This window comes from Megalobrama amblycephala, linkage group LG10 (genome assembly GCF_018812025.1).
Source record: "Megalobrama amblycephala isolate DHTTF-2021 linkage group LG10, ASM1881202v1, whole genome shotgun sequence".
Lineage (NCBI taxonomy): Eukaryota > Metazoa > Chordata > Actinopteri > Cypriniformes > Xenocyprididae > Megalobrama > Megalobrama amblycephala.
In genome coordinates this window covers 24,318,916-24,341,515 of record NC_063053.1, presented here as the reverse complement: position 1 = coordinate 24,341,515, position 22,600 = coordinate 24,318,916, and the positions used below count along the sequence as shown (strand labels likewise).

The 22,600-nt window shown below is 38.3% G+C and overlaps 1 protein-coding gene across 2 annotated transcripts in view; it reads left to right on the top strand.

Annotated features, from left to right (window-relative positions):
• The window catches only part of LOC125277194 (synapse differentiation-inducing gene protein 1), a 45,256-nt gene that overhangs the window by 2,422 nt on the left and 20,234 nt on the right, over positions 1–22,600 (top strand). The window contains exons 2-4 of one of the 2 annotated variants that reach the window (XM_048205520.1): positions 900–1,059; positions 8,400–9,021; positions 19,659–19,796. In XM_048205520.1, the coding sequence (XP_048061477.1) occupies positions 8,482–9,021; positions 19,659–19,796 (678 nt within the window). In that variant the 5' untranslated portion in view covers positions 900–1,059; positions 8,400–8,481. Of the gene's footprint in view, positions 1–408; positions 1,060–8,399; positions 9,022–19,658; positions 19,797–22,600 lie in introns of those variants that run through there. The other variant, XM_048205519.1, reaches the window with a different exon arrangement.

The window sequence follows — 22,600 nt, the reverse complement described above, 5'->3', positions numbered from 1 at the left end:
CAGCTTCCGGTTGGTGAGGTCTGATCGCGCTCTGACAACGAGAGTGATGTCTGACACTCATTGAAGTATAAGCGCGAGACATCACTTCCGTCATCAGAACGCGTTTTTTGACCTCACTAACCGGAAGCTGAACGGAGTTGGACATAGTGGTGTATTAGAGGTAAAAAATTATACAAATACTGTTCGGTTTCTCGCACAAACCGATCGTTTCGTGTCTTAGGACATCAATGTGTCGTCACGAGCCGCAGGGTTTAATTTGGATTTGTCTAAACAAGTTTTATTTACTGTTACAGTAGAAGTTCCCATCCACTGCTATTATTTGACTGACAGACGGCAGCGGTTGCAGTTAAAAATCATAATTTGCGTTCGACTGAAGAAACAAAGTAATCTACATCTTGGATGCACTGGGGGTAAGCAGATAAACATCAAATTTTCATTTTTGGGTGAACTATCCCTTTAAATCCAAAAATCTTACATACTGTGCCTTTAATAATATAGTTTAAAAACTTCTTGTACTGTGAATAGTCACTCAACTGCTGGCCAATACAACACCCTTTAGCTGTCACTATGTTCATAATATAACCATATAATACAAATGTTACCTAATTTAAACTCGAATTAAATAAATAAATACATATAGGCTTGTCTCTGTCCTGACTCATGTCAGTTGCGATCTTTAGGACCCAGGGGAACTCGAGCTCATCCATATAAAGACCGCAGATGAGGGGAGAGCAAGTGCATTATAGTGCTTGGACATCAACAATCTCAGCGTGTCGTTTCGCTTTTTAACTAGTCTTACCGCAGTCGTATTAAAACGGCTGGCAAGATGCAGTATAATCGACATCGTGTCCGTATGAAAGGTTTTTGCTGCTGATTTTTTTTTTCCACATTCTTAATAGATGACTTTTCGCAACGGGGACAAAAACCGGACACTTTGGACTTTTATTAATCACTCTGCTCCAAAAATAACATTGTGAAAGGATACACGAGCATTTCACCGGAGATTATTCGTCGTTCAGACGAACGTTTACTGACTGCTATACCAGCTCACCTTGCAAGGTAAGTTACCAGTCTGATCACGAACTTGTACAGCAAATGAATGATTGCACCAAGATGACATCAGTGCATCACAGGCTTTCTGAAGCCTGGCAACAGAAACCTTTCTCCTTGTCTGTTGTTTGTCTCAATTCACCCTTGATCTCTCTCTTGCACTGGTGCATTTTACGCATATAGGACCACACGGCAGAGATCACTTGATGCGCAGGTTGATTGATTAATGACTGTAGCAGATCAAATACTCTCATATATTTTGATCTGCTACAGTAATTAATCATAATGAGAGATGGTGTGGATCATACTCATTAAATAATTAAACTTGCATTTATGTGGTCAGTTATGTTGGTTATGACATATTTACAAGTCATTACATTTATGACATATTTACAAATCATCTAATCATGTTTTTTTTGTGTGTGTGTGTGTGTGTGTGTGTGTGTGTGTGTCAGTCGGATTGGTCTTCATGAACAGCTGCCGGACACAGAGCTGTTTTTGTTTGTTATGAATGTTCAGAATTGACTTGTCTTGCAGACTTGCAGCGCTTTTATTTGCTTAAGATTCATGTTTTGGTTTGAGAACATGATTTTGTAGTTATGAAATGAAATTTAATTAAGTGTTTTAGAAATAATAGTTCAAATCCAAACAAACTGTATTAATGAAAACGTAGTGAATTATGCAGATAACCAAGTGTTCCATTATAGGGAGGGAAAAAATGGATTTAAAAATGTAATTTCAAGTGCTTTTCATGCTAATAAAAATAATAATCAAGCTCACCACACTAGCAAGAGTGCTGTTGTACTGAATAATCACGGCCTTGTGCTGTGATTTCTGCACAACAGCGCCATGGAGTTTAACTAATAATAATATAACCACTACTTAGTGTTAACTACACATGACATTTGAAGCAGAAATATTGCTGGGCATATATTAGTGCTGCTGCAAAGCTTCACCTCTAATGTACAAAAATCATACATGGCTCTTAAATATAAAAATAATAAATAATACACCAAACTCTGTTTCAGTGTATTATAGGCAGAATTAGACAGAATTAAAGGGTTCACCCAAAAATGAAAATTCTGTCATTAATGACTCACCCTCACGTCGTTCCACATTCGTAAGATATTTGTTCATCTTCGGAACACAAATTAAGATCTTTTTGCATGTTGGAGATTAATATTTTGTAAATTAAAATGATAAATTGTGTGTTTTTGCCCAAACAAAGTGTACTCGTCACTTCTGAGGTTAAACCATTGGAGTCACATGGATTACTTTAATGATGTCTTTTCTACCTTTCTTGGGATTTGGTGGTTGTGTAGCCTGTCAATGGAGAGACAGAAATCTCTCAGATTTCATCAGAAATATCTTCATTTGTATTCAGAAGATGAACAAAAGCCTTACGGGTTTGGAATAACATGAGGGTTAGTCATTTTCGGGTGAACTAACCCTTTAAGGCCGTACTGAAGATGGAGCGGTTTGACCTATCAAGAGAAAGGGCCGTTTCAATGCCGCCCACATGTCTGAATGAAATAGCAAAGCCATTAACCAATTTGTAAACCACAAAAGAAAAATGAAGTGAGCCAAAATATAATTTTCCGAAACAACGGAAAAAAAAAAAAATGGGACACCTTTTAACAATGGGACACCTTAAGAAAAATGTGCTTTTCACTACTCCCATAGTGTATTCTGAAAGCATTGGAGATCCCAAAATAATTTAATACAGATTTACAGTAATAACAATAAATGATAATTTATTAAATGATATGATTAATATCATATTTTTAAACATGTTGGTTTCATTATAAATATGGTGATTATCTCTGAGGTGGTTTATGATATAATATTTATCATCTGATTCTAAACATGTCATGTCAGCAAATGGAAAAGTCAGCAGCTCTTTATTATCATGTTAATTATTAGGGGTGGGAATCTTTAGTCACCTCACGATCCGATCCAAAACCATTCTTGATCTACTTTTTTTTCTTATTAAGTAGTTTACCGACTTAAAAACATTAAAATCCTTACATTTACATAGCCTATACTTACATAAGTAATTATAATAAGGCCTAGTTTTTAAAATAATTACAAATTGAAAAAAAATAATAATAATTAAAACAATTGCAGGCTATTTTAAGAATTTTAAACTAATAACTTCAAAACATACAAGCAAGTAGCAAATAAAGAGGAGCAACGAAACATAATACAAGCAGAGTGCTTTCAGTGTTTAAGATTATCTGAATGTTTTCTTTCTCATGTTTACTGTCATTTGTTACATCATAGACAGCTGGAGATAAGTTGCATTAACGCACGGATCTCTTTTGAAATATAATAAGTAATGCGGTTTTTCCTGTCCATTTAATCCCTTAAGATTTAACTGTGTTTAGACTACATTAATTTTGCGTCATAAAACCATTTTGAGACGCATATACATTAAACCACTCACATGGAGTCGCGCACAGCCGCATGTGCGAGCACTCTTCACAAACAAAGCGTCAGCAAAATTGAAAGCAGCCTTCTGTTAATGAGTTTCGTATTTTAAATATGTAAGTCCACTGCATTCCACAGCATTTGTAAAGAAAATACCGACGGGCGAGACCGCGCAATGCACAGCAACATCAAACAAAGCGCGCGTCTCTCACAGTGCATCCTGTGCAGTGAAGTCCGCGAATGTCGTTGTATAATTCACTTCAACCTTTCCGAACTTTATGAAAGAATATTTTACGGAAGGTTCGAGTGGTGTATGTGTGTGAGGAATTGGAAGCAAGCAGAATCCGGGTGTTTCTAAAGCACACTCAGAGTCATCGCGCATCTGAATAAAAACGTTTCATAAAGGTATGAATCGATTCTGAAATTCTCAGAATCGCTGGAGAGAGAATCGCGATGCATCGATGGATCGATTTTTTTTCTCCCACCCCTATTAATTATTTATTGTTCTTTTGTTCCAACAGCAGGTGTGCATATTACCCTAAATACCATACTTTTACATATTCTTCTGTTATTGAAAAACTGTTGCTTTGATTACCTTGAACAAAACTGAAAATCATTTTAGACCTTTGTCTAAAAAAAAATAATTCAATCATTTTAGCAATTCTCATTTGCTACATAAAATCTACAACATTTTTAAAAATTAAAATAGCACAGAATTTTAACTTTGTGCTGCTGTCCGCGATGGTGTCATGGATCAGCCAAATTTCCACATGCATCTTGAAAAGCGAATGTTTTGGAAAGTGCTGCGGCACGTTTTTATGCCATTTAGTGGTTTAGAGGGAAATAAAATCAAATGCGCCTTTTACCCCGGTGTGCCTTTAGCCCCGTTGTACTTTATATCAAATGTGTAACCAACTGTTTTTTTTTTTTTTAAGATTGGAGGGACATGTTTATTACCCAACTCAATCAGTAATCAAATGTTTTTGAAATCGATTCACAACCCTAGAAAACATGGAGTTACTCACTTTCAGAAACCTGCTCCTTATATCTGTTCAAAAGTCTACTGACAAGAATTTGTGAATTTTGTTGAACAATCTTTTTTTTTTTTTTTTTGAAAGTTCAAGTTTTTAAGTAATTTAGATGCGGGGTTAGCATTTTTACGTTTTAAAAAAACTTGATATTACAGTCAGCAATATGTTATTAGGACACACAGTGCTAGAGCCTTTATATAAACAGGTCACGTGCTGCGTTTGTCCAGTCGTGTCCAGTCCGCAGATATGCAGATAAGGACTTTAACCAGGAATTAAGGAATGCGCAGTGTGAAACAGTAGCTTATAAATACCCAGGATTAACTTTCAACCCTGGGTATATTATGAGCAGTGTGAAACGTGAATAAAGATAACCCAGGATTCCATTTACCAGGGGTTTAGAATGACCCAGGGTTAACTATTTCAAGTGTGAAAAGCCCTTAAGAGGCTTATACCAGACTAACATGGTTTGTTTGAATTATGCATTTGATACAATATTCAACCTTTGTGGGATTTTCTATGGCCGACACCGACATCTATAAGGCAGGGTGGCTGATATAATATACAATTAAGTATCAGAAAATGAAAAGAAAGCTTATCTTACACAACATTTACTCAAACTTCACTAAAACAAAAACAGAAAATGTTTATTATCAATTGACAAAGCTGTCAGTAGAATTTGGAACTGACAAGCATAAACACTTTCGTCTGAAAACAGCAAAATATTGTACAATTAAATGGCCTGGCCGATACATCAGTCTATCTCTAGTGTTTAATGTTTTATTCCTGGAGTCTTTAATGTGGTATTGATGTTTTCACGCTAGCCCTGTTAAACTGATGCATGTTTCCTTGGAGGGAATCCAGTGCTCTTTAGCGTATCTAAAAAAAACTGTAAACAGTGTAAAATCTGAGGGACAAAGTGCTGAGATCAGGTATTAGAGTTCCTACACTTTACAGTACCACCGAAGCATCTAAATGCGTACAGGACACTGCTGATGGTGTGATGGATTTTTCTGTGCTCATGGCAGAAGACTCTAAATCAGATTAGGATGCTATGCACCCATTAGGTGCCCCCAGCAATGGACACAGCTTTTATTCGGCACACTGCTGAACTTAGCAGAAAACAAAGTTTGTGTATGCGGCAACCTGGCTGTAGGGTTTTAGATAATGCGGTGGTGCAGAGCTCTGCAAATTGATGGCCTAGACGTGAATTTTATAAGAGCAACCAACATTCAAATGATTGAGAAACAACAGTACAGGGATATTTTGAGAGTTCAGAGGAAAAAACAAAGAAAGTTGGTATTGAAGACTATACTAATCTCTGACAGTCTGAGAACATCAGAAATTTGTCTATCATCATGGTCATGAATTTTCTGTTTCATCTGTAAAATTAATTATAAAAAATATTACGTTTAGTTTGGTCTAAATTTTCGCTATTAAAATATTTAATTCTTTTTCAATTCAGAGTTTTTTTTATTATTATTTTGAATCTCACAAAGAATTATGCTTTGCCTCAAAACATTTTTTTGTGAGTTCAAATTGTATAAATAAAATGAAGCCTGATTTAACACTATTAAAAAAATTAATATCATTAAACGTTTCATAATAGTTAAGCACATTTTCAGCTAAAGTCTCATTACATACACACACACACACATATATATACAGTGCTCAGCATAGATGAGTACACCCCCTTTGAAAAGTAACATTTTAAACAATATCTCAATAAACACAAAAACAATTTCCAAAATGTTTACAAGACTAAGTTTAATATAACATATGTTTAACTTATAACATTAAAGTAAAGTTAATAATATAACTTAGAGAACAAATTTTTCAGTTTTACTCAAATTAGGGTGATGCAAAAATGAGTACACCCCACTGATAGTCTCTGGAGCAAAGCTAAATTTTAGACTACAAATGTCTAATTTAACAAGAATTCAACCACAGGTGAGTCTAATTATTCATTACTCAGGTATCCAGCAGACAGTTGACTATAAAAGGGTGTTAAAACTTCCCATTTCATGCTGTCAGCAATGGCACCACATGGAAGAGAAATGTCACAAGACCTGAGAAAGAAAATAATTTCTTTACACCAGAAAGGTGAAGGCTACACCCAGGTGAACAAAAAAGTACATTTCTATAATATACTTAAAGTGCTCTATTTTCGTGAACTAATTTTGTACTTAATATACTAAAAATTCTCCTTTAGTACTTCTTAAGATCATCTTAAGAACATCTAAGTGTACTCAACTGTGCTATTTTGAGACAGCATGAAATATTAACTAAAATGTGCTTTTAATATACTATCTCTGTATTTAAAAAATGTATTGAGATACCAGCTAAATACATAAAGCCCAGGCATAAAAAAGCCCACCTAGAGTTTGCCAGGGCCCATGCTGACAAAGATATGAAGACTACTGGGACTCTATACTCTGGAGTGATGAGACTAAGATAAATGTTTTTTGGAACTGATGGCTTCAAAACTGTATGGCATCGCAAAGGTGAGGAATACAAAGAAAAATGCATGGTGCCTCCAGTGAAACATGGAGGTGGTAGCGTCCTTATGTGGGGCTGCATGAGTGCTGCAACATGAATTCACAGATGTACTTCTCTATACTGAAAGAGAAGATGCTACCATCACTCCGTGCCCTTGGTCGTCCTGCTCTTTTCCAACATGACAATGATCATAAGCACACATCTAAGGCCACTGTTGGATTTCTGAACCCAATCAAACACCTAAGGGGGATTCTGAAGAGACAAGTTGAGCATCACTCTCCATCCAGCATCCAGTCTCTAAAAGAGATCATTTTTGAAGAATGGAAAAAGATAATGTTGCAAAATGTCACCAACTTGTTCATTCCATGCCTAGAAGACTTGGTGCTGTCATTAAAAATCATTGAGGCCATACAAAGTACTATGTGGGGTGTACTCATTTTTGCATCACCCTAATTTGAGTAAAACTGGAAAATGTGTAATCTAAGTTATATTATTAATCTTACTTTCATGTTATAAGTTAAACAGATGTTATATTAAACTTAGTCTTGTCAACATTTTGGAAATTGTTTGTGTTCATTGAGATATTGTTTAAAATGTTACTTTTCAAAGGGGGTGCACTCATTTACGCTGAGCACTGTATTTGTAATGCCTGCAATTGTCATTGGGGATACTCATTAGATTGTTGTTGGTGTACTTCCACTTTTTACTTTTATTTTATTTTATTTACGCAACCGGATGACATTTAAATCTTTTACTATATGGCACAAGCTGATTGGTTCCTGTCGCATCTGCATGCAATAAGCTTGCTGCTCAACATTCATATAGCTGGTTATCGTTTACTATAGCAGTTTGCAGTGTGCTTTACAGTTCCTCTGAAACCCTCCACCTTCCCCAGCTCCACCTGTATAGGCCTACGGTAATTTTATATATGCTATTTGTGCAGCAGCACTATGTCTTACATGCTCACAGCAGCGTATCAGTGTTTGTATTGGCAGTAGCAAGTCCCTGTACTTGCTCTGCAGCAGCAGCAATATTCTACAACAGCAATAATCAACAGCAGCAGCAATATTAGCAGCAGCGTAGCAGATCTATTCTGCCAAGACCAAATACATTAACATTGTCATATCATTACCATGATAAAAAACTTCAGAGAGTTGTCATGATAGAAATAGTCTTAATTTTTTTTTTTTTTTATGAGCCAAATATAATTACAGTTTTCTTTCTCTTGATTCTGGGGTGAAATATGATGCAGACATGCTCTTGACAGGTTTTGTGAGATGCATCCATTCACCAGTATTCATTATTCCATTAAACGTTGACATTTGTCGATGTGTGTGACATCAAATTCTTCCATCACAGTTTTATAACCATTGGTGATATGGATTCTTGCAGGCGAAAGGGGAGTCACTCTTGAACCTCATGCCTCCACAAAGCCATTCATGAGGCAAGCCTTCCTCCACACCAACAGACCAGCATGGAGAAAGGGGCCCGAACACGACTAGAAACAGGAGTGGCAGATGAGAAAGACCATCTTACTCAAGGGAAGACCCCATTAGCAGGGAGTGCAGATTTGGGACATGAATGCTGCAAACGTAATGGTTTGATCAATACACACAACTTAATGGTGGAGACTAAAGAAGGACTAGTGTCAGTCTATTCTGCTCCACAGTACCAGGGCCATGTGGTGTCCAAGGACAAAAATGGAACACCGGATAGTAGAGGACCCCCACAGTTGCTCAACCCTAGCGCCCTTCCCCAGGCTATAGACCCTTACTACAGGCCCAACCTCATTCTCTACCCTGAGAGTGTGTTGAGAGCATGGGGAGAGGGAGGGGACTGCTGTGAGACCACCTTCATTGAGGAAATGACCCCTGCCTCGTCTGGCTCATCTGTCACAAAAGATGGAATTCTGTTCACTGACAGCAGGATTCTGGATCTCTCTATGGAAGACGCCAAGATCCAGACACTCTCCTATGATGTAGATGACGATGATGATGAATTTCAAGAACTAGAGGTGAGAGATTGCATACTATTACACTTTTAAATACAGTTACTCACCCTCATGTCATTCCAAACCTGTATGACTTCCTTTCTTCTTAAAATGAAAGTCAACGATAGGGCTGCACAATTTGGGGGAAAATGTCTAATTGGATTTTTCTGATTTAAAAAAAAAAAAAAAAAGCTCTATGATTGGTGTGCTTTTTGTAGGTCTGCACAATTTGCCCAAAACGTTTGTGATGTATCAAAGTAACTATAATAATAATAATTATTATAATTAATGCTATTTTTATTATGATTATTTTTCTCACTAAATAAAATCAAAGAACATAAGAACTATTACTATTGTAATATTTTACTATAAAAAAAATGGAGTATTTAAGAAAAATCGTTTCAGCATATTATTGTGATATTTTTTTGTGGAGGTATTGTATTGATACACAAACATATTTTCAGGGATATTTTCAGGGAGTGAATTTCGGCTCATGATTGCGAGTATTGTGCATAATTTTACCCTAAGATCCTCACTTATAATCAGTGGTGGGGGTAATGCATTACAAGTAATGTGTGTTATGTAATCAGATTACTTTTTATAAGTAATTAATAAAGTAATGCATTACTTTTAAATTAACAACAAAATATCTGACTTACTTTTTCAAAAAAGTAACTCAGGTTACTTTGTTTTCCCATTTATTGACTGACGCCTCTTCTGTCCCCATGTTGAGAGAAATCGGGAGTCAGGCACTGTGTGTAAACAAGATGGTTATTGTAGTTCTAGACTAAATGTGAGGATGCATTTACTCATCTCACTTGCACAAAAACAGATTCAGTTTTCCTCAAAATGAATAAAAACAGTGAAATGTAAACGCCGAATATTACACAAACCTGCAATAATTAAATATGTTAAATATTAAAAATCTACTTTATGTATTTAATCTCACTTTATTTACCAAGTCTTGGTTACTGACCTTTGATGATCCAATTCAACCATATTCATAAGGAAAAATGACTTTAGATAAACATCACTTCCTTTTCTCTCTCTCTCTCTCTCTCTCTCTCTCTTTTTTTTTTTTTTTTGTTTAAAGGTGCAATATGTAATATTTTCTGTCCGCTAGAGGCCTATTTAAAACAACACAGCTCTGTTTATCATATTGGATACATTTGAGTGTGTTGAAAAAGTTATAATGTTACTCTGTGCGTTCACTCGGCGGCTGCTGTGAGACACTGTTACACACTGCAGTAAGATAGATCGATTTCTTAACCGCTCAGTCCATGTTTACATGTTAATTAAACATGTTAATTCAACATGCAAATGCACGCCAGCTGCATGCTGCGATCATGCAACTAAACTTTTACTCGCAATTAGAATCATTATATCAATTACATAATTACGACAGTGTATGCCAGGCTTTAGTAAGGCTGTTCTTTGTAAAACTGCTTAAAAAAATATTTATTGTAAAAGCAAATGCATTGAATTGTGTGAAAAAAAAAAAAAAATTGATGACTGTAATTTCTATTATAAATATGTCTAAAATACAAGGAAGGAAAATATTGAACAAGGAAGAGATGAAGGAGATGGATGTGAAATGAACAGACTGAGAACTTTATCTTATTAGATAAAACAGATGTGGACAAAGTCTTCCTTTGGGGATATTTGCAGTTGAAAAAAATGTAATGTTTTTATGTTATCGCAACACTCACTCAGCATGTCACAAAATATTTGAAATCACAATAATATCATATTTTGGCTTAAGTATTATGATAATATCATATTGTGGGGCCTCTGGCAATTCCCACCCCTACTGCAAACTGATAAATACCAATGCTTGCAAGGGAGATAATGAGTAGGTTTTTTAATGATAGGCAAGAGGAATTGAAGCACCAACTTTGAAGTTTGCACGACCGTACAAAGCCTTGAGGGGGGCCAATGCGCATTACCAGAAGTTCTGTGATTACATAATCATATACGTCACTTTTTTGCATGCGCACCCTTACACATAAACCAGGGTTTTCAATACTGCCTACGGAGGCAGCTCAGTAGGTTTTGGAACAAAGCCAACTGTTTGCTAAACTGGATTTTTAGTCTTTTCAAATAATTTATGCATCACACAAATGTTTTGTTTGTCATCCTTACCCATGTGAACCATTCTTTTGTCCAATGCTGTAAGGAAGGTGTAAGCTCTGTCTTTGCCCCTAATTTAACACCATCCTGTCATATGGTGCTGCTGATCTTTGCAAGAGCATGTGTCTGGAGCTCTTGCCAGATGACTGGTAGAGAGAGTGGCTGATCAGAAGGGTGTAGAGAGCGTAAAGAGAGCTGGTCTGGACAGCCAGTTTCCTGCTGCTGCCCGCCTGTTTGTGCCACCTGTTCTGAGGCCGATGCGCAGCTTCACAGAGCCCTGCGCAAGTGGGCACTGCAGAGCACAGCCAAACATGCAGATGTGTTGTGTTGTCTCTCATCAAGTTCACTTTGTTGTCAATTACGTGACCTCCAAAAAAAGCCTCATCTATTCGTGCAGTGAACAGATTAAAAATTTAAATTATGTGTTTTTGTGTGTGCAGTGTTGCTGTTTAAGCATGAAAATGTACAAAGCACAAAGTCACTCCAAAGGGAGTTATTCTCAATATCAGTAAGCATTGATTTTCCAGGTTTTCCTTCAGGAACGAACACATTACAATATTCCTGCCCAAGGCATATGGAAAAAAGGGGGGCGGAGTTAGTAGTGTGTTGTCGCCATGTCTAACCCTGCGAAATGGAAATGGAAATTCGGCAGGGCTCATCCTTATGCCCTAATCCCTTCAAAGGGTTTACCCTTGGGAGTGAGAGCTTCAAAGGGATGAAGGGTGTAGGGGTCAAAAAAACTATTTTTTTTGGAATGCACTTCTACGTCATCTTAACGAGTCAATCGAGGAGGAGTAGATTTTGCAAGCTGCGCCCTTTGTTTAACGTTAGTTTATTTATTTTTGGTTTATCGTACCATATTGTATATTGTGTCTATGTATTTTAAAAATTTGAATGGACTGATAAACGGAGCTGTTAAGTATTTTTGTTGAAGTACAATGTCATTTTGACCATAATAATATACCAAATCTAACTCGTATAAATATTACAGTAGTATAGAAAAATATTATATATACATTTATAGGTAAAATCGAACTCTGAGCCTCCTGTACCCATTCTGTGACGCCAAACTTCACTGTGCAAAGGATCATGGGGGCCCGAAGTGTCCATCAGTTGTACCCTTCGGTTTGGAACGACCCTTCGATATGGCGGCCATGATTGTTTTCACTCCGAAGTGCCCTTCGGAGGGCGATATATCCCATACTGCCAATACAAACTCTATGCATTATCAATCATATTTGATGATAGTGGTCCTGACAGAACTTGCGGTTATGGTAAGGTACATGACCGCTCGAAGCGGTTGACCAATCACAACATACTGGTCCAGCCGACCAATTAGAGCACATTGCGTTTTTTCGGAAGGAGGGGCTTCATAGAGAAAGGAACTAAATAGAGCGTTACTGACAGACTGAGAAGAGAGGTGCTGAAATAATGTAAAATATGTAAAAGTAATGTGTTTTTTCAACATTCAAGCATGAAAATCTATTCTAGTAGACTCCAAAAACTAAATCAAGACTTTGTAGGGCATACACTGCAAAAAATGCTTTTCTTATTTAGTAGTTTGGTCTTGTTTCCAGTCTAAATATCTAAAAGTTCTTAAATCCAGATGCTTTTATTATAAGTAAAATGAGATAAGAGATATTTTTTCTTGTTTGCTGGGAAAAAAAAATCAAAATGAAGTGAGTTTTTGCATAAAACAAGCAAAATTATCTCCCAATGAGATAATTTTTCTTACCTCCATTGGCAGATAATTTTGCTTGTTTTATGCAAAAACTCTATTTAGATTTAGATTTATTTTAAATTTAGATTTTTTTCCCCCCAGAAAACAAGAAAAAATATCCAATGTCATTTTACTTATTTAGTAAAAGCATTCGGATTTAAGAAATTATAGATATTTGGACTGGAAACAAGACAAAAATACTAAGTAAGAAGAGCATTTTTTGCAGTATCGGAAATAAAGGCCATTTATCATAACATGAATATAATGATCTGTGTCTGCCAGAATTTTAAAAAAGAGCTGTTTGAAGATTAAAAATTTGCCCTTTGTCTTCTATGGAAAAATAACATTGTACAGGGTACATGTAAACTTTAAAGTGGCTGTGTCTGCAGTGTGGCCTATATCTTTTACATTTTAATGGAAAATTTTACTCACTCCAGATTCTTTTTTTATAAATTCTCATGGAATATGAATTTAGAGAAAAAAGTCACAGCATGTGACTTTTGCTTGCAGCATATTGTGATAGCTCAATTATAGCTGAGTAAACTGCATAAACCTCTACAGACACTTTATCTCTTTTGGGTATTTCATAATCAGCTAATCAAAAATGTAATTTATGGAGAGATTAATCAGTGAAACGTGGGGAATGAAAATCTGATTGCATTGTCCTGAATAAAAACATCACATCATACAGCACAGGACAGCATGCACAGCCACTCCGATGACTCATGTAACACTTTCACTTATTTCTTTCACAAGTGCATAGCTGTTTTTTTTTTTTAAAGGAATTTATATCTGCTGCTTCCTTACCTGCAGAGAGAACTCTATCACGCCTACTTTCATAATCACAGCCTTTAGAATAGGCTCTGGCCTTTTTGAAATCCAATTTGGAATCAAATTAATGGAACACTTGACATTCCTATTATGCAGACACACTTCTCAATCAGTTGCACCATTACGTCCTTGCTTCATATGACACGCTGTTTGGAAGAAGATGTGCCAGGTTATCAGAGTAACTTGCCACTTCACAGCTAAAGCCAATTTGAGCAAATGAGATCTTGCAAGATGTGTACTGAAGTTTGTCGATGAGGCTGGACTGCAACTTGGCTGTTTGTTCTAGTATTTATTAAAAATTGTGATAAAAAAGCTCCAGGTTTGCTGTGCTTGTTTTGTTGGTGTAATGCTAGGGGAAACAAAGGAGGAACTAGAAAACCAGAGAAAACACCCATGTAAGGACGAGACTCGACAAGGAACACAAGAAACACTGGAGTATAAATACTAAATGGGTAATAGGCAAACAAAACACACCTGGGAATGATTGATCACAGACCTAATCAAGTATAAAAACTACAAAATGGCACACAGGACAGGAAACAGGAAAAGAAACAGGGTAAAATGCAAACTAAAAGTCCAATAAACAAAAGACAAAACAAAAGAGCCCCATGGCAGAGCAGAAGACCACCACCCCAGAGTAGATGGGACTGAAGATCCCCTTGTTGGAGCAGAAGACCACCACGGTGAATCGGGTGGTGCTAGGGACCACCACGGTGGATCAGATGACCACCACGACGGAGCAGGCGGAACTGTAACAGAGAGCACAGAGAGGTTACAAAAGGCCTCTGTGGCCAATACAGGACAAGCAGAGAGTTTATAGACAAGCCTCCGTGACTGTGTCAGAGCAGACAGAGATTCAGGACGGCTTCCTCTGCCATTACCAGACAGGCACAGAGTTCATAGATGACCTCTATGGTCATGTCAGGGAAGACAGAAATTTCATGGATGACCTCCAAGGTTGTATCAGAGAAGGCAGAGAGTTCAGTGACAGTTTCCTTGGCCGTAACAAGACAGGGCGAGGGTTCACTAGCAGATACAGCCACCTCAGGAAGAGTTGTAGCAGACACCGCCACTAGAGAAGCTGTAGATGTGTGTGCAGCCAAAACACATAAGCTGGCTACTGCCATTACAGGAAGTGCAGCCAATAGCAGTAGGACCTCCGGGACCACTGGACGTGGAAGAGCTGAGACCACCAGACTTGACCAACAGACTTGGATGTGCTGAGACCACCGGGCTTGTATTCGCTGAGACCATTGGACCAAAGACTGACAACAACTGACAAGGATGTTGTCTGTTTTTTTTATGATTTCCATATGAAGCTACAAATGTACTGCAGCTTAGTAAAAATATATAGTAATAATAATAAAAAATGTCAACATGATGCTGCATTTACAATCTTTTTTACTTCTATCATATGACATACTTCAAAGTGAAATATAATTTTCTAGTAGAAAACAATGACTTTTTCCTACTGTTAATTGATTGGTCATGGGAATTACATAGAAGTGTGAAGTCAGTCTGAGTACAATCTGGGACCGGATTCACAAAAGTCTTACAGGAAGTGCAATTCTTTAAAAAAAAAAAGAAAATCTGCACTTGGTGTCCTGTTTTTTATTTTAAATCATTATTTTTAAAGAGCCTGTCTCAAAATTGAGCTGTTACCTTCATTTGTGTTCCCTTTTTTTGTGTTCTCTCTCTAGAACTAATGTGTCCTGTGTCCCTGTCAGTCACTTCGATGTGGTGTTGAATACTGACACTAGGGGTCGCACTTAAGAGCCCCAAACATCTCTAATACTTCAGAAAATGCCAGTGAGAATTGGCGAGTGGAATTTGCATGCTCCACTCTCCCAGACATAAGGTATAAAAGGAGCTGGCCTGCATCCACTCATTCATATTTGTTCTTCGGAGCCTAGTGGATGTCAACAAAGACAGACGCTTATTTTCATTCACCTCTACTGGCTGGTGTTATGGCGCATTGCAACAGTCTCTCCACCCCATGCGCAGATAAGTGTAGTGAGAGCTTCTCCTAGGTGCTTCAGCTTAAAAGAGCAAAGCACAGAAGGAGAGTGTATTTTTAAAGATGCATTTCCACCTGTGTGTTTCTGGATGCAGTTGATACCAGTCATCCTCAGGCAGGCACGATCTCTGCCTCAAGTGTTTAGGTTGTATCCACGCTGAGAAAGCTTTCGTGGATGGTTCATGTCCTTATTGTGAGAACATGGCCATGGCAATGTTACGATTGCGTCTCTCCTTTTTGGTTAGTGCGGGAGTCACCTCAGCCGCTCCCCATGCTGGTCCTTCTAGCCACAACGGCTAGCGCTGAGGGTGATATGAGAACAACAACGGGAGTGTTTCCGCTGGGTCAATCCCCATTGGCCTACCATTCCTCATCGCGCCTGGTGGAGCTTCCCGACGAGTTTGAAGTTGTGTCATGATGCACCTGATTTCTCATTCTCGTGGCTCCGGATGAGGATGAGCTATTGATAGTAGCATCAGAGGGCAGGCCAGTGCCTTCCAAAACAGAAGACTCGGCTGGACTCCCACCCTCGGGTATGGTGGCCCAGTCTGAGTATGACAGAGAGTTGGAGGCCATGTTTGCAACGGGCTGACCGTAACTTAAAATTGCGAGCTCGTCCCGAATTTCTACATGTATAAGTAAGCTTGTGCAGCCTGCAGCCCAGAAATAATAGACATGAGCCCCTCACTTCATCATGTCTGGCCACAGGACACACAACCTCTCACAGGTCAGCATGGCGAGTTCCGAGGACTCAAAGCTTCTTCACCCGCCACTAACTGGATTTTAGTTTGGGTTCACGGCATGAGGTAGGTGTTCCAGTACACCCACAACCACGGGATTGGGATACACAACTTCCCGATAGTGGCCAACGCTCCGCTGCCCCACTGCAGGTATGTCAAACACAGTTGTTCCCATCGCATTGGCTTATCAAGACAATTAGACTTGGCTATGCATTTCAGCTAGCCAGGTTCCCACCTAGGTTCAATGGCTTCCTCTTTACCTCTGGGGCGGGCAAAGACACCCCTGTTCTGCATTCAGAAATTGCAGTCCTATTAGCGAAGGGCACAAAAAAGCCTGTCCCTCCAGCCGAGATGAAGCAGAGTTTCTACAGCCAATCCTAGATCTGCGAGTTCTGAATCTGGCCCTGCACAGGCTCTCGTTTAAGATGTTGATGCAGAAGCATATTCTGGCATGCATTCACCAACAGGATTAGTTTGCAGGAATATATCTGAAGGACGCATACTTTCATGTCTCGATCTTGCCTCGACACAGACTGTTCCCTCGGTTTGCCTTCAAGGGTCAGGCATATCAGTACAAGGTCCTCCCCTTTGGGCTGTCCCTGTCTCCTCGCGTCTTCACGAAAGTTGCAGCGGCTGCCCTTGACCCGCTAAGGGAGGTGGGCATTCTCAATTATCTTGACTGGCTGATTCTAGTTTACTTGAGATCTATGTGCACACAAGGACCTGGCGCTCATGCACCTCAGCTGATTGGGGCTTCAGGTCAACTGGGAAAGAGCAAGCTCTCTCCAGTGCCGAGCATCTGTTTTCTCAGTTAAACTCACTATAGAGGCACATCTCACGAACAAGCATGCCCAGCTAGTGTTGAATTACCTAAATTAGAGGAAAAACAACGGTCCCACTGAAACAATTTCAGATGCTCCTTGGGCATGTGGTGTCCTCGCCGGTGGAAATGCCACCCAGATTGATGCATATGAGACTTCTTCAATACTGCAATCAGACTCGAATCGCATGGGCATGGCACCATGGTAAGCATTGTGTGGCTATCATGCCGATCTGCCGCTGTATGTTCAGCCCTTGGACAGACCTTGCATTTCTATGGGCAGGTGTTCACCTAGAACAAGTGTCCAGGCATGTTGTTGTCACAAAAGATGTGTCCAAGTCAGGCTGCCTGATGGGCACGCAGCCTTGGGCTCCTGGAAAGGACTTTGACTGCGTTGGCATATCAATTGCATAGGTGCCCATATGTAGTGATTCCCAGATTGTAAACCCATATGATACATTGTCTATGATATGGTTTCCCTGACAGTAAACCCATGTCTTCCCCCAGGCAGAGCCCCATCTATGCCTCCAGTCACTGTGTTTGTAGTAGTTCCCCCCTTTTCAGGTAGGCAGAGATTTTTCCATGTGTGGTAGATCCCGGGTGTAAGTCCATGTGATGTATTCTCCACATAATAACCTCCACTTCAGGTTGTGGTCTCCGTAGTGTGGTTTTTTCCATCTGGGAGGTTGAGGTTTTTATCAACGCTCTGGTCTCCATCAGCTGTAGAATTTTCCTTAATAAAAAAAAGAAAAAGAAAAAGAAGAACAGAAAAGGTCAAAGAAGTCCGGCTTAAGGGTATTCCTATTAGAAGTACTGTCCTTTCAGTCCCCTGAGTGGTACGAAGGACTACGCGGCTTACGTGGGACGTTTGGTAGGTTACAATGTCATGAGTGCACTTGCCGACATATGCATCGCCAGAACCTCGTAACTCAGTTCAGCAGTTGTGCTGTTTTCTATAGAGACACCTAGTGTCAGCATTCAACACCATGCCGAAGTAACTGACAGATGGGGAATGTCTTGGTTACTGTTGTAACCTCCATTCCCTCATGGAGGGAACAAGACGTGGTGTCCATCCTGCCACAATGCTGAACTACCCACTAGATGGCCATCACACAAATCTCCTCAGCACAAACCTGAATGAGTGGATGCACACTAGCTCCTTTTATACCCATATGTCTGGTGGAGTGGTGCATGCAAATTCCTTTTCTGAAGTATCAGAGGTGTTTGGGGCTCCCAAGTGTGATCCCTAGTGTCCCACTTAGTGACTCCTAGTAACCCCAGCATTTGACACCACGTCGCTTTCACTCCATCAGGGAAAGGAGGTTACAACAGCAACCAAGACGTTATGGGGACAAAATTTCTCCACAAAGATGGCAATGTAGGAACTTTTTTGGTCCCCATGAGAAAAACAGCATATAAATCATACTAAGTGATGTTTTTTGAAAATCTAAAAATGCAGAAAGTTTTCTATGATGGGTAGGTTTAGGGGTAGGGGTAGGGTTAGGGGAATAATTGGAAGGTATAAAAATCATTATGTCTATGGAAAGACCCATAAAACATGGAAACCCAACGCATGTGTGTGTGTGCTACTAGAGTAATCTCTGCAGGTTGGTAGATCTCCAGGAACAGGGTTGAGCACCATTGGTTTATATTATCGATCATTGGTGTCACTTCAGAGAGCTTGTGCACATCCCTAGTATAAATATGTATTATATGTAGCATGTTAAAAACAGCTTGTAAATGTGTCACGCAACATTTACTTCAGAAATTAAATTACCATAGCCCAATAGTTAGCTAGAAAAATGAATTCTAGAAAGGAGCATATGCTAAATATATGCACTATATTACATATTCATTATATTTTTACCTAACCTGTTCTTCAATACTTAAATCCATCATGAAATCACATTTTTATGACAGCGACTATGTAAATGTTTATAGTTCAAAAAATGAATTGGGCTAGAAATATAATTTTATCATTAATAAGTTATTATTATAATACTATTTTTATATATGTTATAATGCTATAAACTACCTTATGTGCAATTTAAATATTTGTATACAAATCAGTTGTTAATTTTAACCCTAAGCTACATACAACCAACAAGACCAAATACTACATACTACAAAAAGACCAGGTACATTAAGCAAGTAGTAGGGTCGATTTTAACCTTATGCTATAAAAGTCCTCCACATGCTAAATTTGTTACAATATTGATAATGGTCCCTGGCCCCCTTTAAAAATGACTATCTTAGAATTCCTACAGCCTTGTTAGCACTATTATTCCACTTTTTTGATCTTCTTTTTCTCTGAAAAGAAGGACAGAGATGTGAAATGGAGAGAGGTTGATGAAAAGCCTCTTCATCATCTGATTCATTTAGTGTTTTGTGTGTTTTCTGCAGAGTGAGTACTCAAGTGACTCAGAGAGTGAAGACAATTTCCTCCTGATGCCTCCGAGGGACCACCTGGGCCTCAGTGTTTTCTCCATGCTCTGCTGTTTCTGGCCCCTGGGAATTGCAGCTTTCTACCTGTCTCACGAGGTGAGAAGCTCTCAACAACTAACTAATATGCCAACATAAATGCCAAGAATAAGTTACATTTATTAATAATAATAATATTAATAATAATAAATTAATAATATAGTCAATTAGCCCTACTATACACTCCAAAAGGTGTTTTTTTTTTTTTGTAGCAATGCCGTAGAAGAGCCATCATTTTGGGCTACACAAAGAACCTTTCTGTTTTCAAGTCAAATGTTAATCATTTTAATTATTTAATAATCTAAACCTTTTCCACTGTAAAGAACCTTTTGTGCAATGGAATGTTAAAGGTGCCCTAGATTCAAAAATTGAATTTACCTCGGCATAGTTGAATAACAAGAGTTCAGTACATGGAAAAGACATACAGTGAGTCTCAAACTCCATTGTTTCCTCCTTCTTATATAAATCTCATTTGTTTAAATGACCTCCGAGGAACAGGCGAATCTCAACATAATACCGACTGTTACGTAACCGTCGAGGTGTACGCCCCCAATATTTGCATATGCCAGCCCATGTTCAAGGCATTACACAAGGGCAGCCAGTATTAACGTCTGGATCTGTGCACAGCTGAATCAACAGACTAGGTAAGCAAGCAAGGACAACAGGAAAAATGGCAGATGGAGCAATAATAACTGACATGATCCATGATAACATGATATTTTTAGTGATGTTTGTAAATTGTCTTTCTAAATGTTTTGTTAGCATGTTGCTAATGTACTGTTAAATGTGGTTAAAGTTACCATTGTTTTTTACTGTATTCACAGAGACAAGCCTACCGTTATTTTCATTTTTTAAACACTTGCAGTCTGTATAATGCATAAACACAACTTCATTCTTTATTTATAAATCTCTAGTTAGTATTTTCACCCCATAATGGCGGCCGCACTACCGGAGCGCCATCTAGTGGCTGTTACCCAAAAAGTATCAAAGTGTCGCCTCTTGGGTTCTATACTCTTTGTGTGTGGTCACAAGTGTGTGTACAGTATAATGCTTATTTTACACCATAATTTAGAGTCTGAATGTTCTGTTGTATAGTAAAGCAGTAAGCCACAAGAGGCCATGAGTTAAGGCTTGTTCACACCAAAGATGATAAAGATAAAGTTCTAAATATCATTTTAAATATATAAGAATAGCAGAGTCCACACCACAACTGTAATGATAACGTCACAGAGAAACGATATCCTTGGAAGCACTTGCAGAATTATTTTTTTTCGGTTGATGAATGTTAAAAACTTTGACAGCCAATCAGAATCCACCTGACCTTAAAAAGCTTGAGCGTTTAAAGAGACAAATGACAAAACTTCAGTGCGTGCTTGGAATAAACTGGTATGGACACAAATATAGTCATTTTGTTATAGTTATCTTTGTAGTTATCCTTCTTGGTGTTTTACAATGGTTATTAAATTATTTTATGTTGCAACTTTTTTGGAGAAGTTGTTAGCCAGGTAAGATTGCTTTTTGTGCACTTTTTTCCTGGGAGAATGCAGTTCACCCTGAAAACAGAGTTGCATCCATTGTACTTAATTTTTGTATTGAAATGCATTTGTACGGTGATATTAATAATAAACAACAACACAGGTGATAATTATTAATATTGCTCCAATTGTTATTACTATCGTTCACTTTCACCATACTTGTACCCTATTATGCTGGGTGCTCCTGTGCTTTGGAAACAAAGACTTAGGGCAGTCTGTTTAGCAGCTAAACAGTAAATTTCCAAAACTCAAGGTGCAAGCTTCAGGGTAAAGCCAGGCATTAGGCTACACTTTGAACATTTTAAAACAAATATCCATTTATGTAATCTGATGTATGCTGCAGGACAGAAGATGGAGAATTCCCCGGGTTTGCCACATTGTTTCCTAAAGGTGACTATAGTATGCTGCAGTGTCAAATGTATTTATAGCTTACTGCAATGCTCTTGAGAGGAGAGAGATTGCTTACAGAAAGTGTGCTGAGAGAGGGAGAGGTCATTTGCCTCTGAAGGGAAAGTACAGTGAAGTGGTAATTGCAGAATTTTCATGTATTCCCCCTTCTTATTAAACACTTAGTCAAAGCATTAATTCAAAACAGGAAAATTATGGATATGGTAGTGTTCATCTCTCTCATTGTTTGTAACAAAAAAAAATTGCTTAAAGAAAATTAAGCCTTTTTTTTTTGACATTATTTTTATGACTATTAAATAGGGCTGGTACAATACATCGAATCTCAATTGGCGATATACGAAGAATCTGGGGCGATTTTGATATTTTCGGAACGTAGAATGTACCTTTTTTAAGTACCTACTCAAGAGAGGATGTGATTTCGGACACAAGACTGGAATCATGGTTTGTGTAGGAAGTAAGACTGGAATTACTGACGACTCGTTTCAGGCAGTTCAGAATCGGTTCTTTCTTTTGGGAGACAAAAACTCCATTTATCTGCACTTTGATCTTTGAAACTTTGCAGACATTTACATTCACAAACATGTATATTATACACTACATGAAAGGTAATATCTGAAAAGTATAATAGACTCACTTTAATGGCCGTCAAACAGCCCTCATTTTCTTGAAGAAAAACATAATTTCTTTTGATTTTGGACTGAAATATGTCCTGGACATGGGTTTTGTGAGAGTCGTTATGTGTTTAAACTTTCAGTGTTCATATGTGACGCTGACTTTAAAAGCAGTTTATGGCCCCATCTCTCTCTGTCTTTTGCTCTGTTTCTCTCTGTCTTTCTCTTTCATGCGATACATCACGACTCAACACCCACAGCTCTCTAATTCTCTGCCTGAAAAATAGAAATCCTTTCTCAGCCTGGTTCT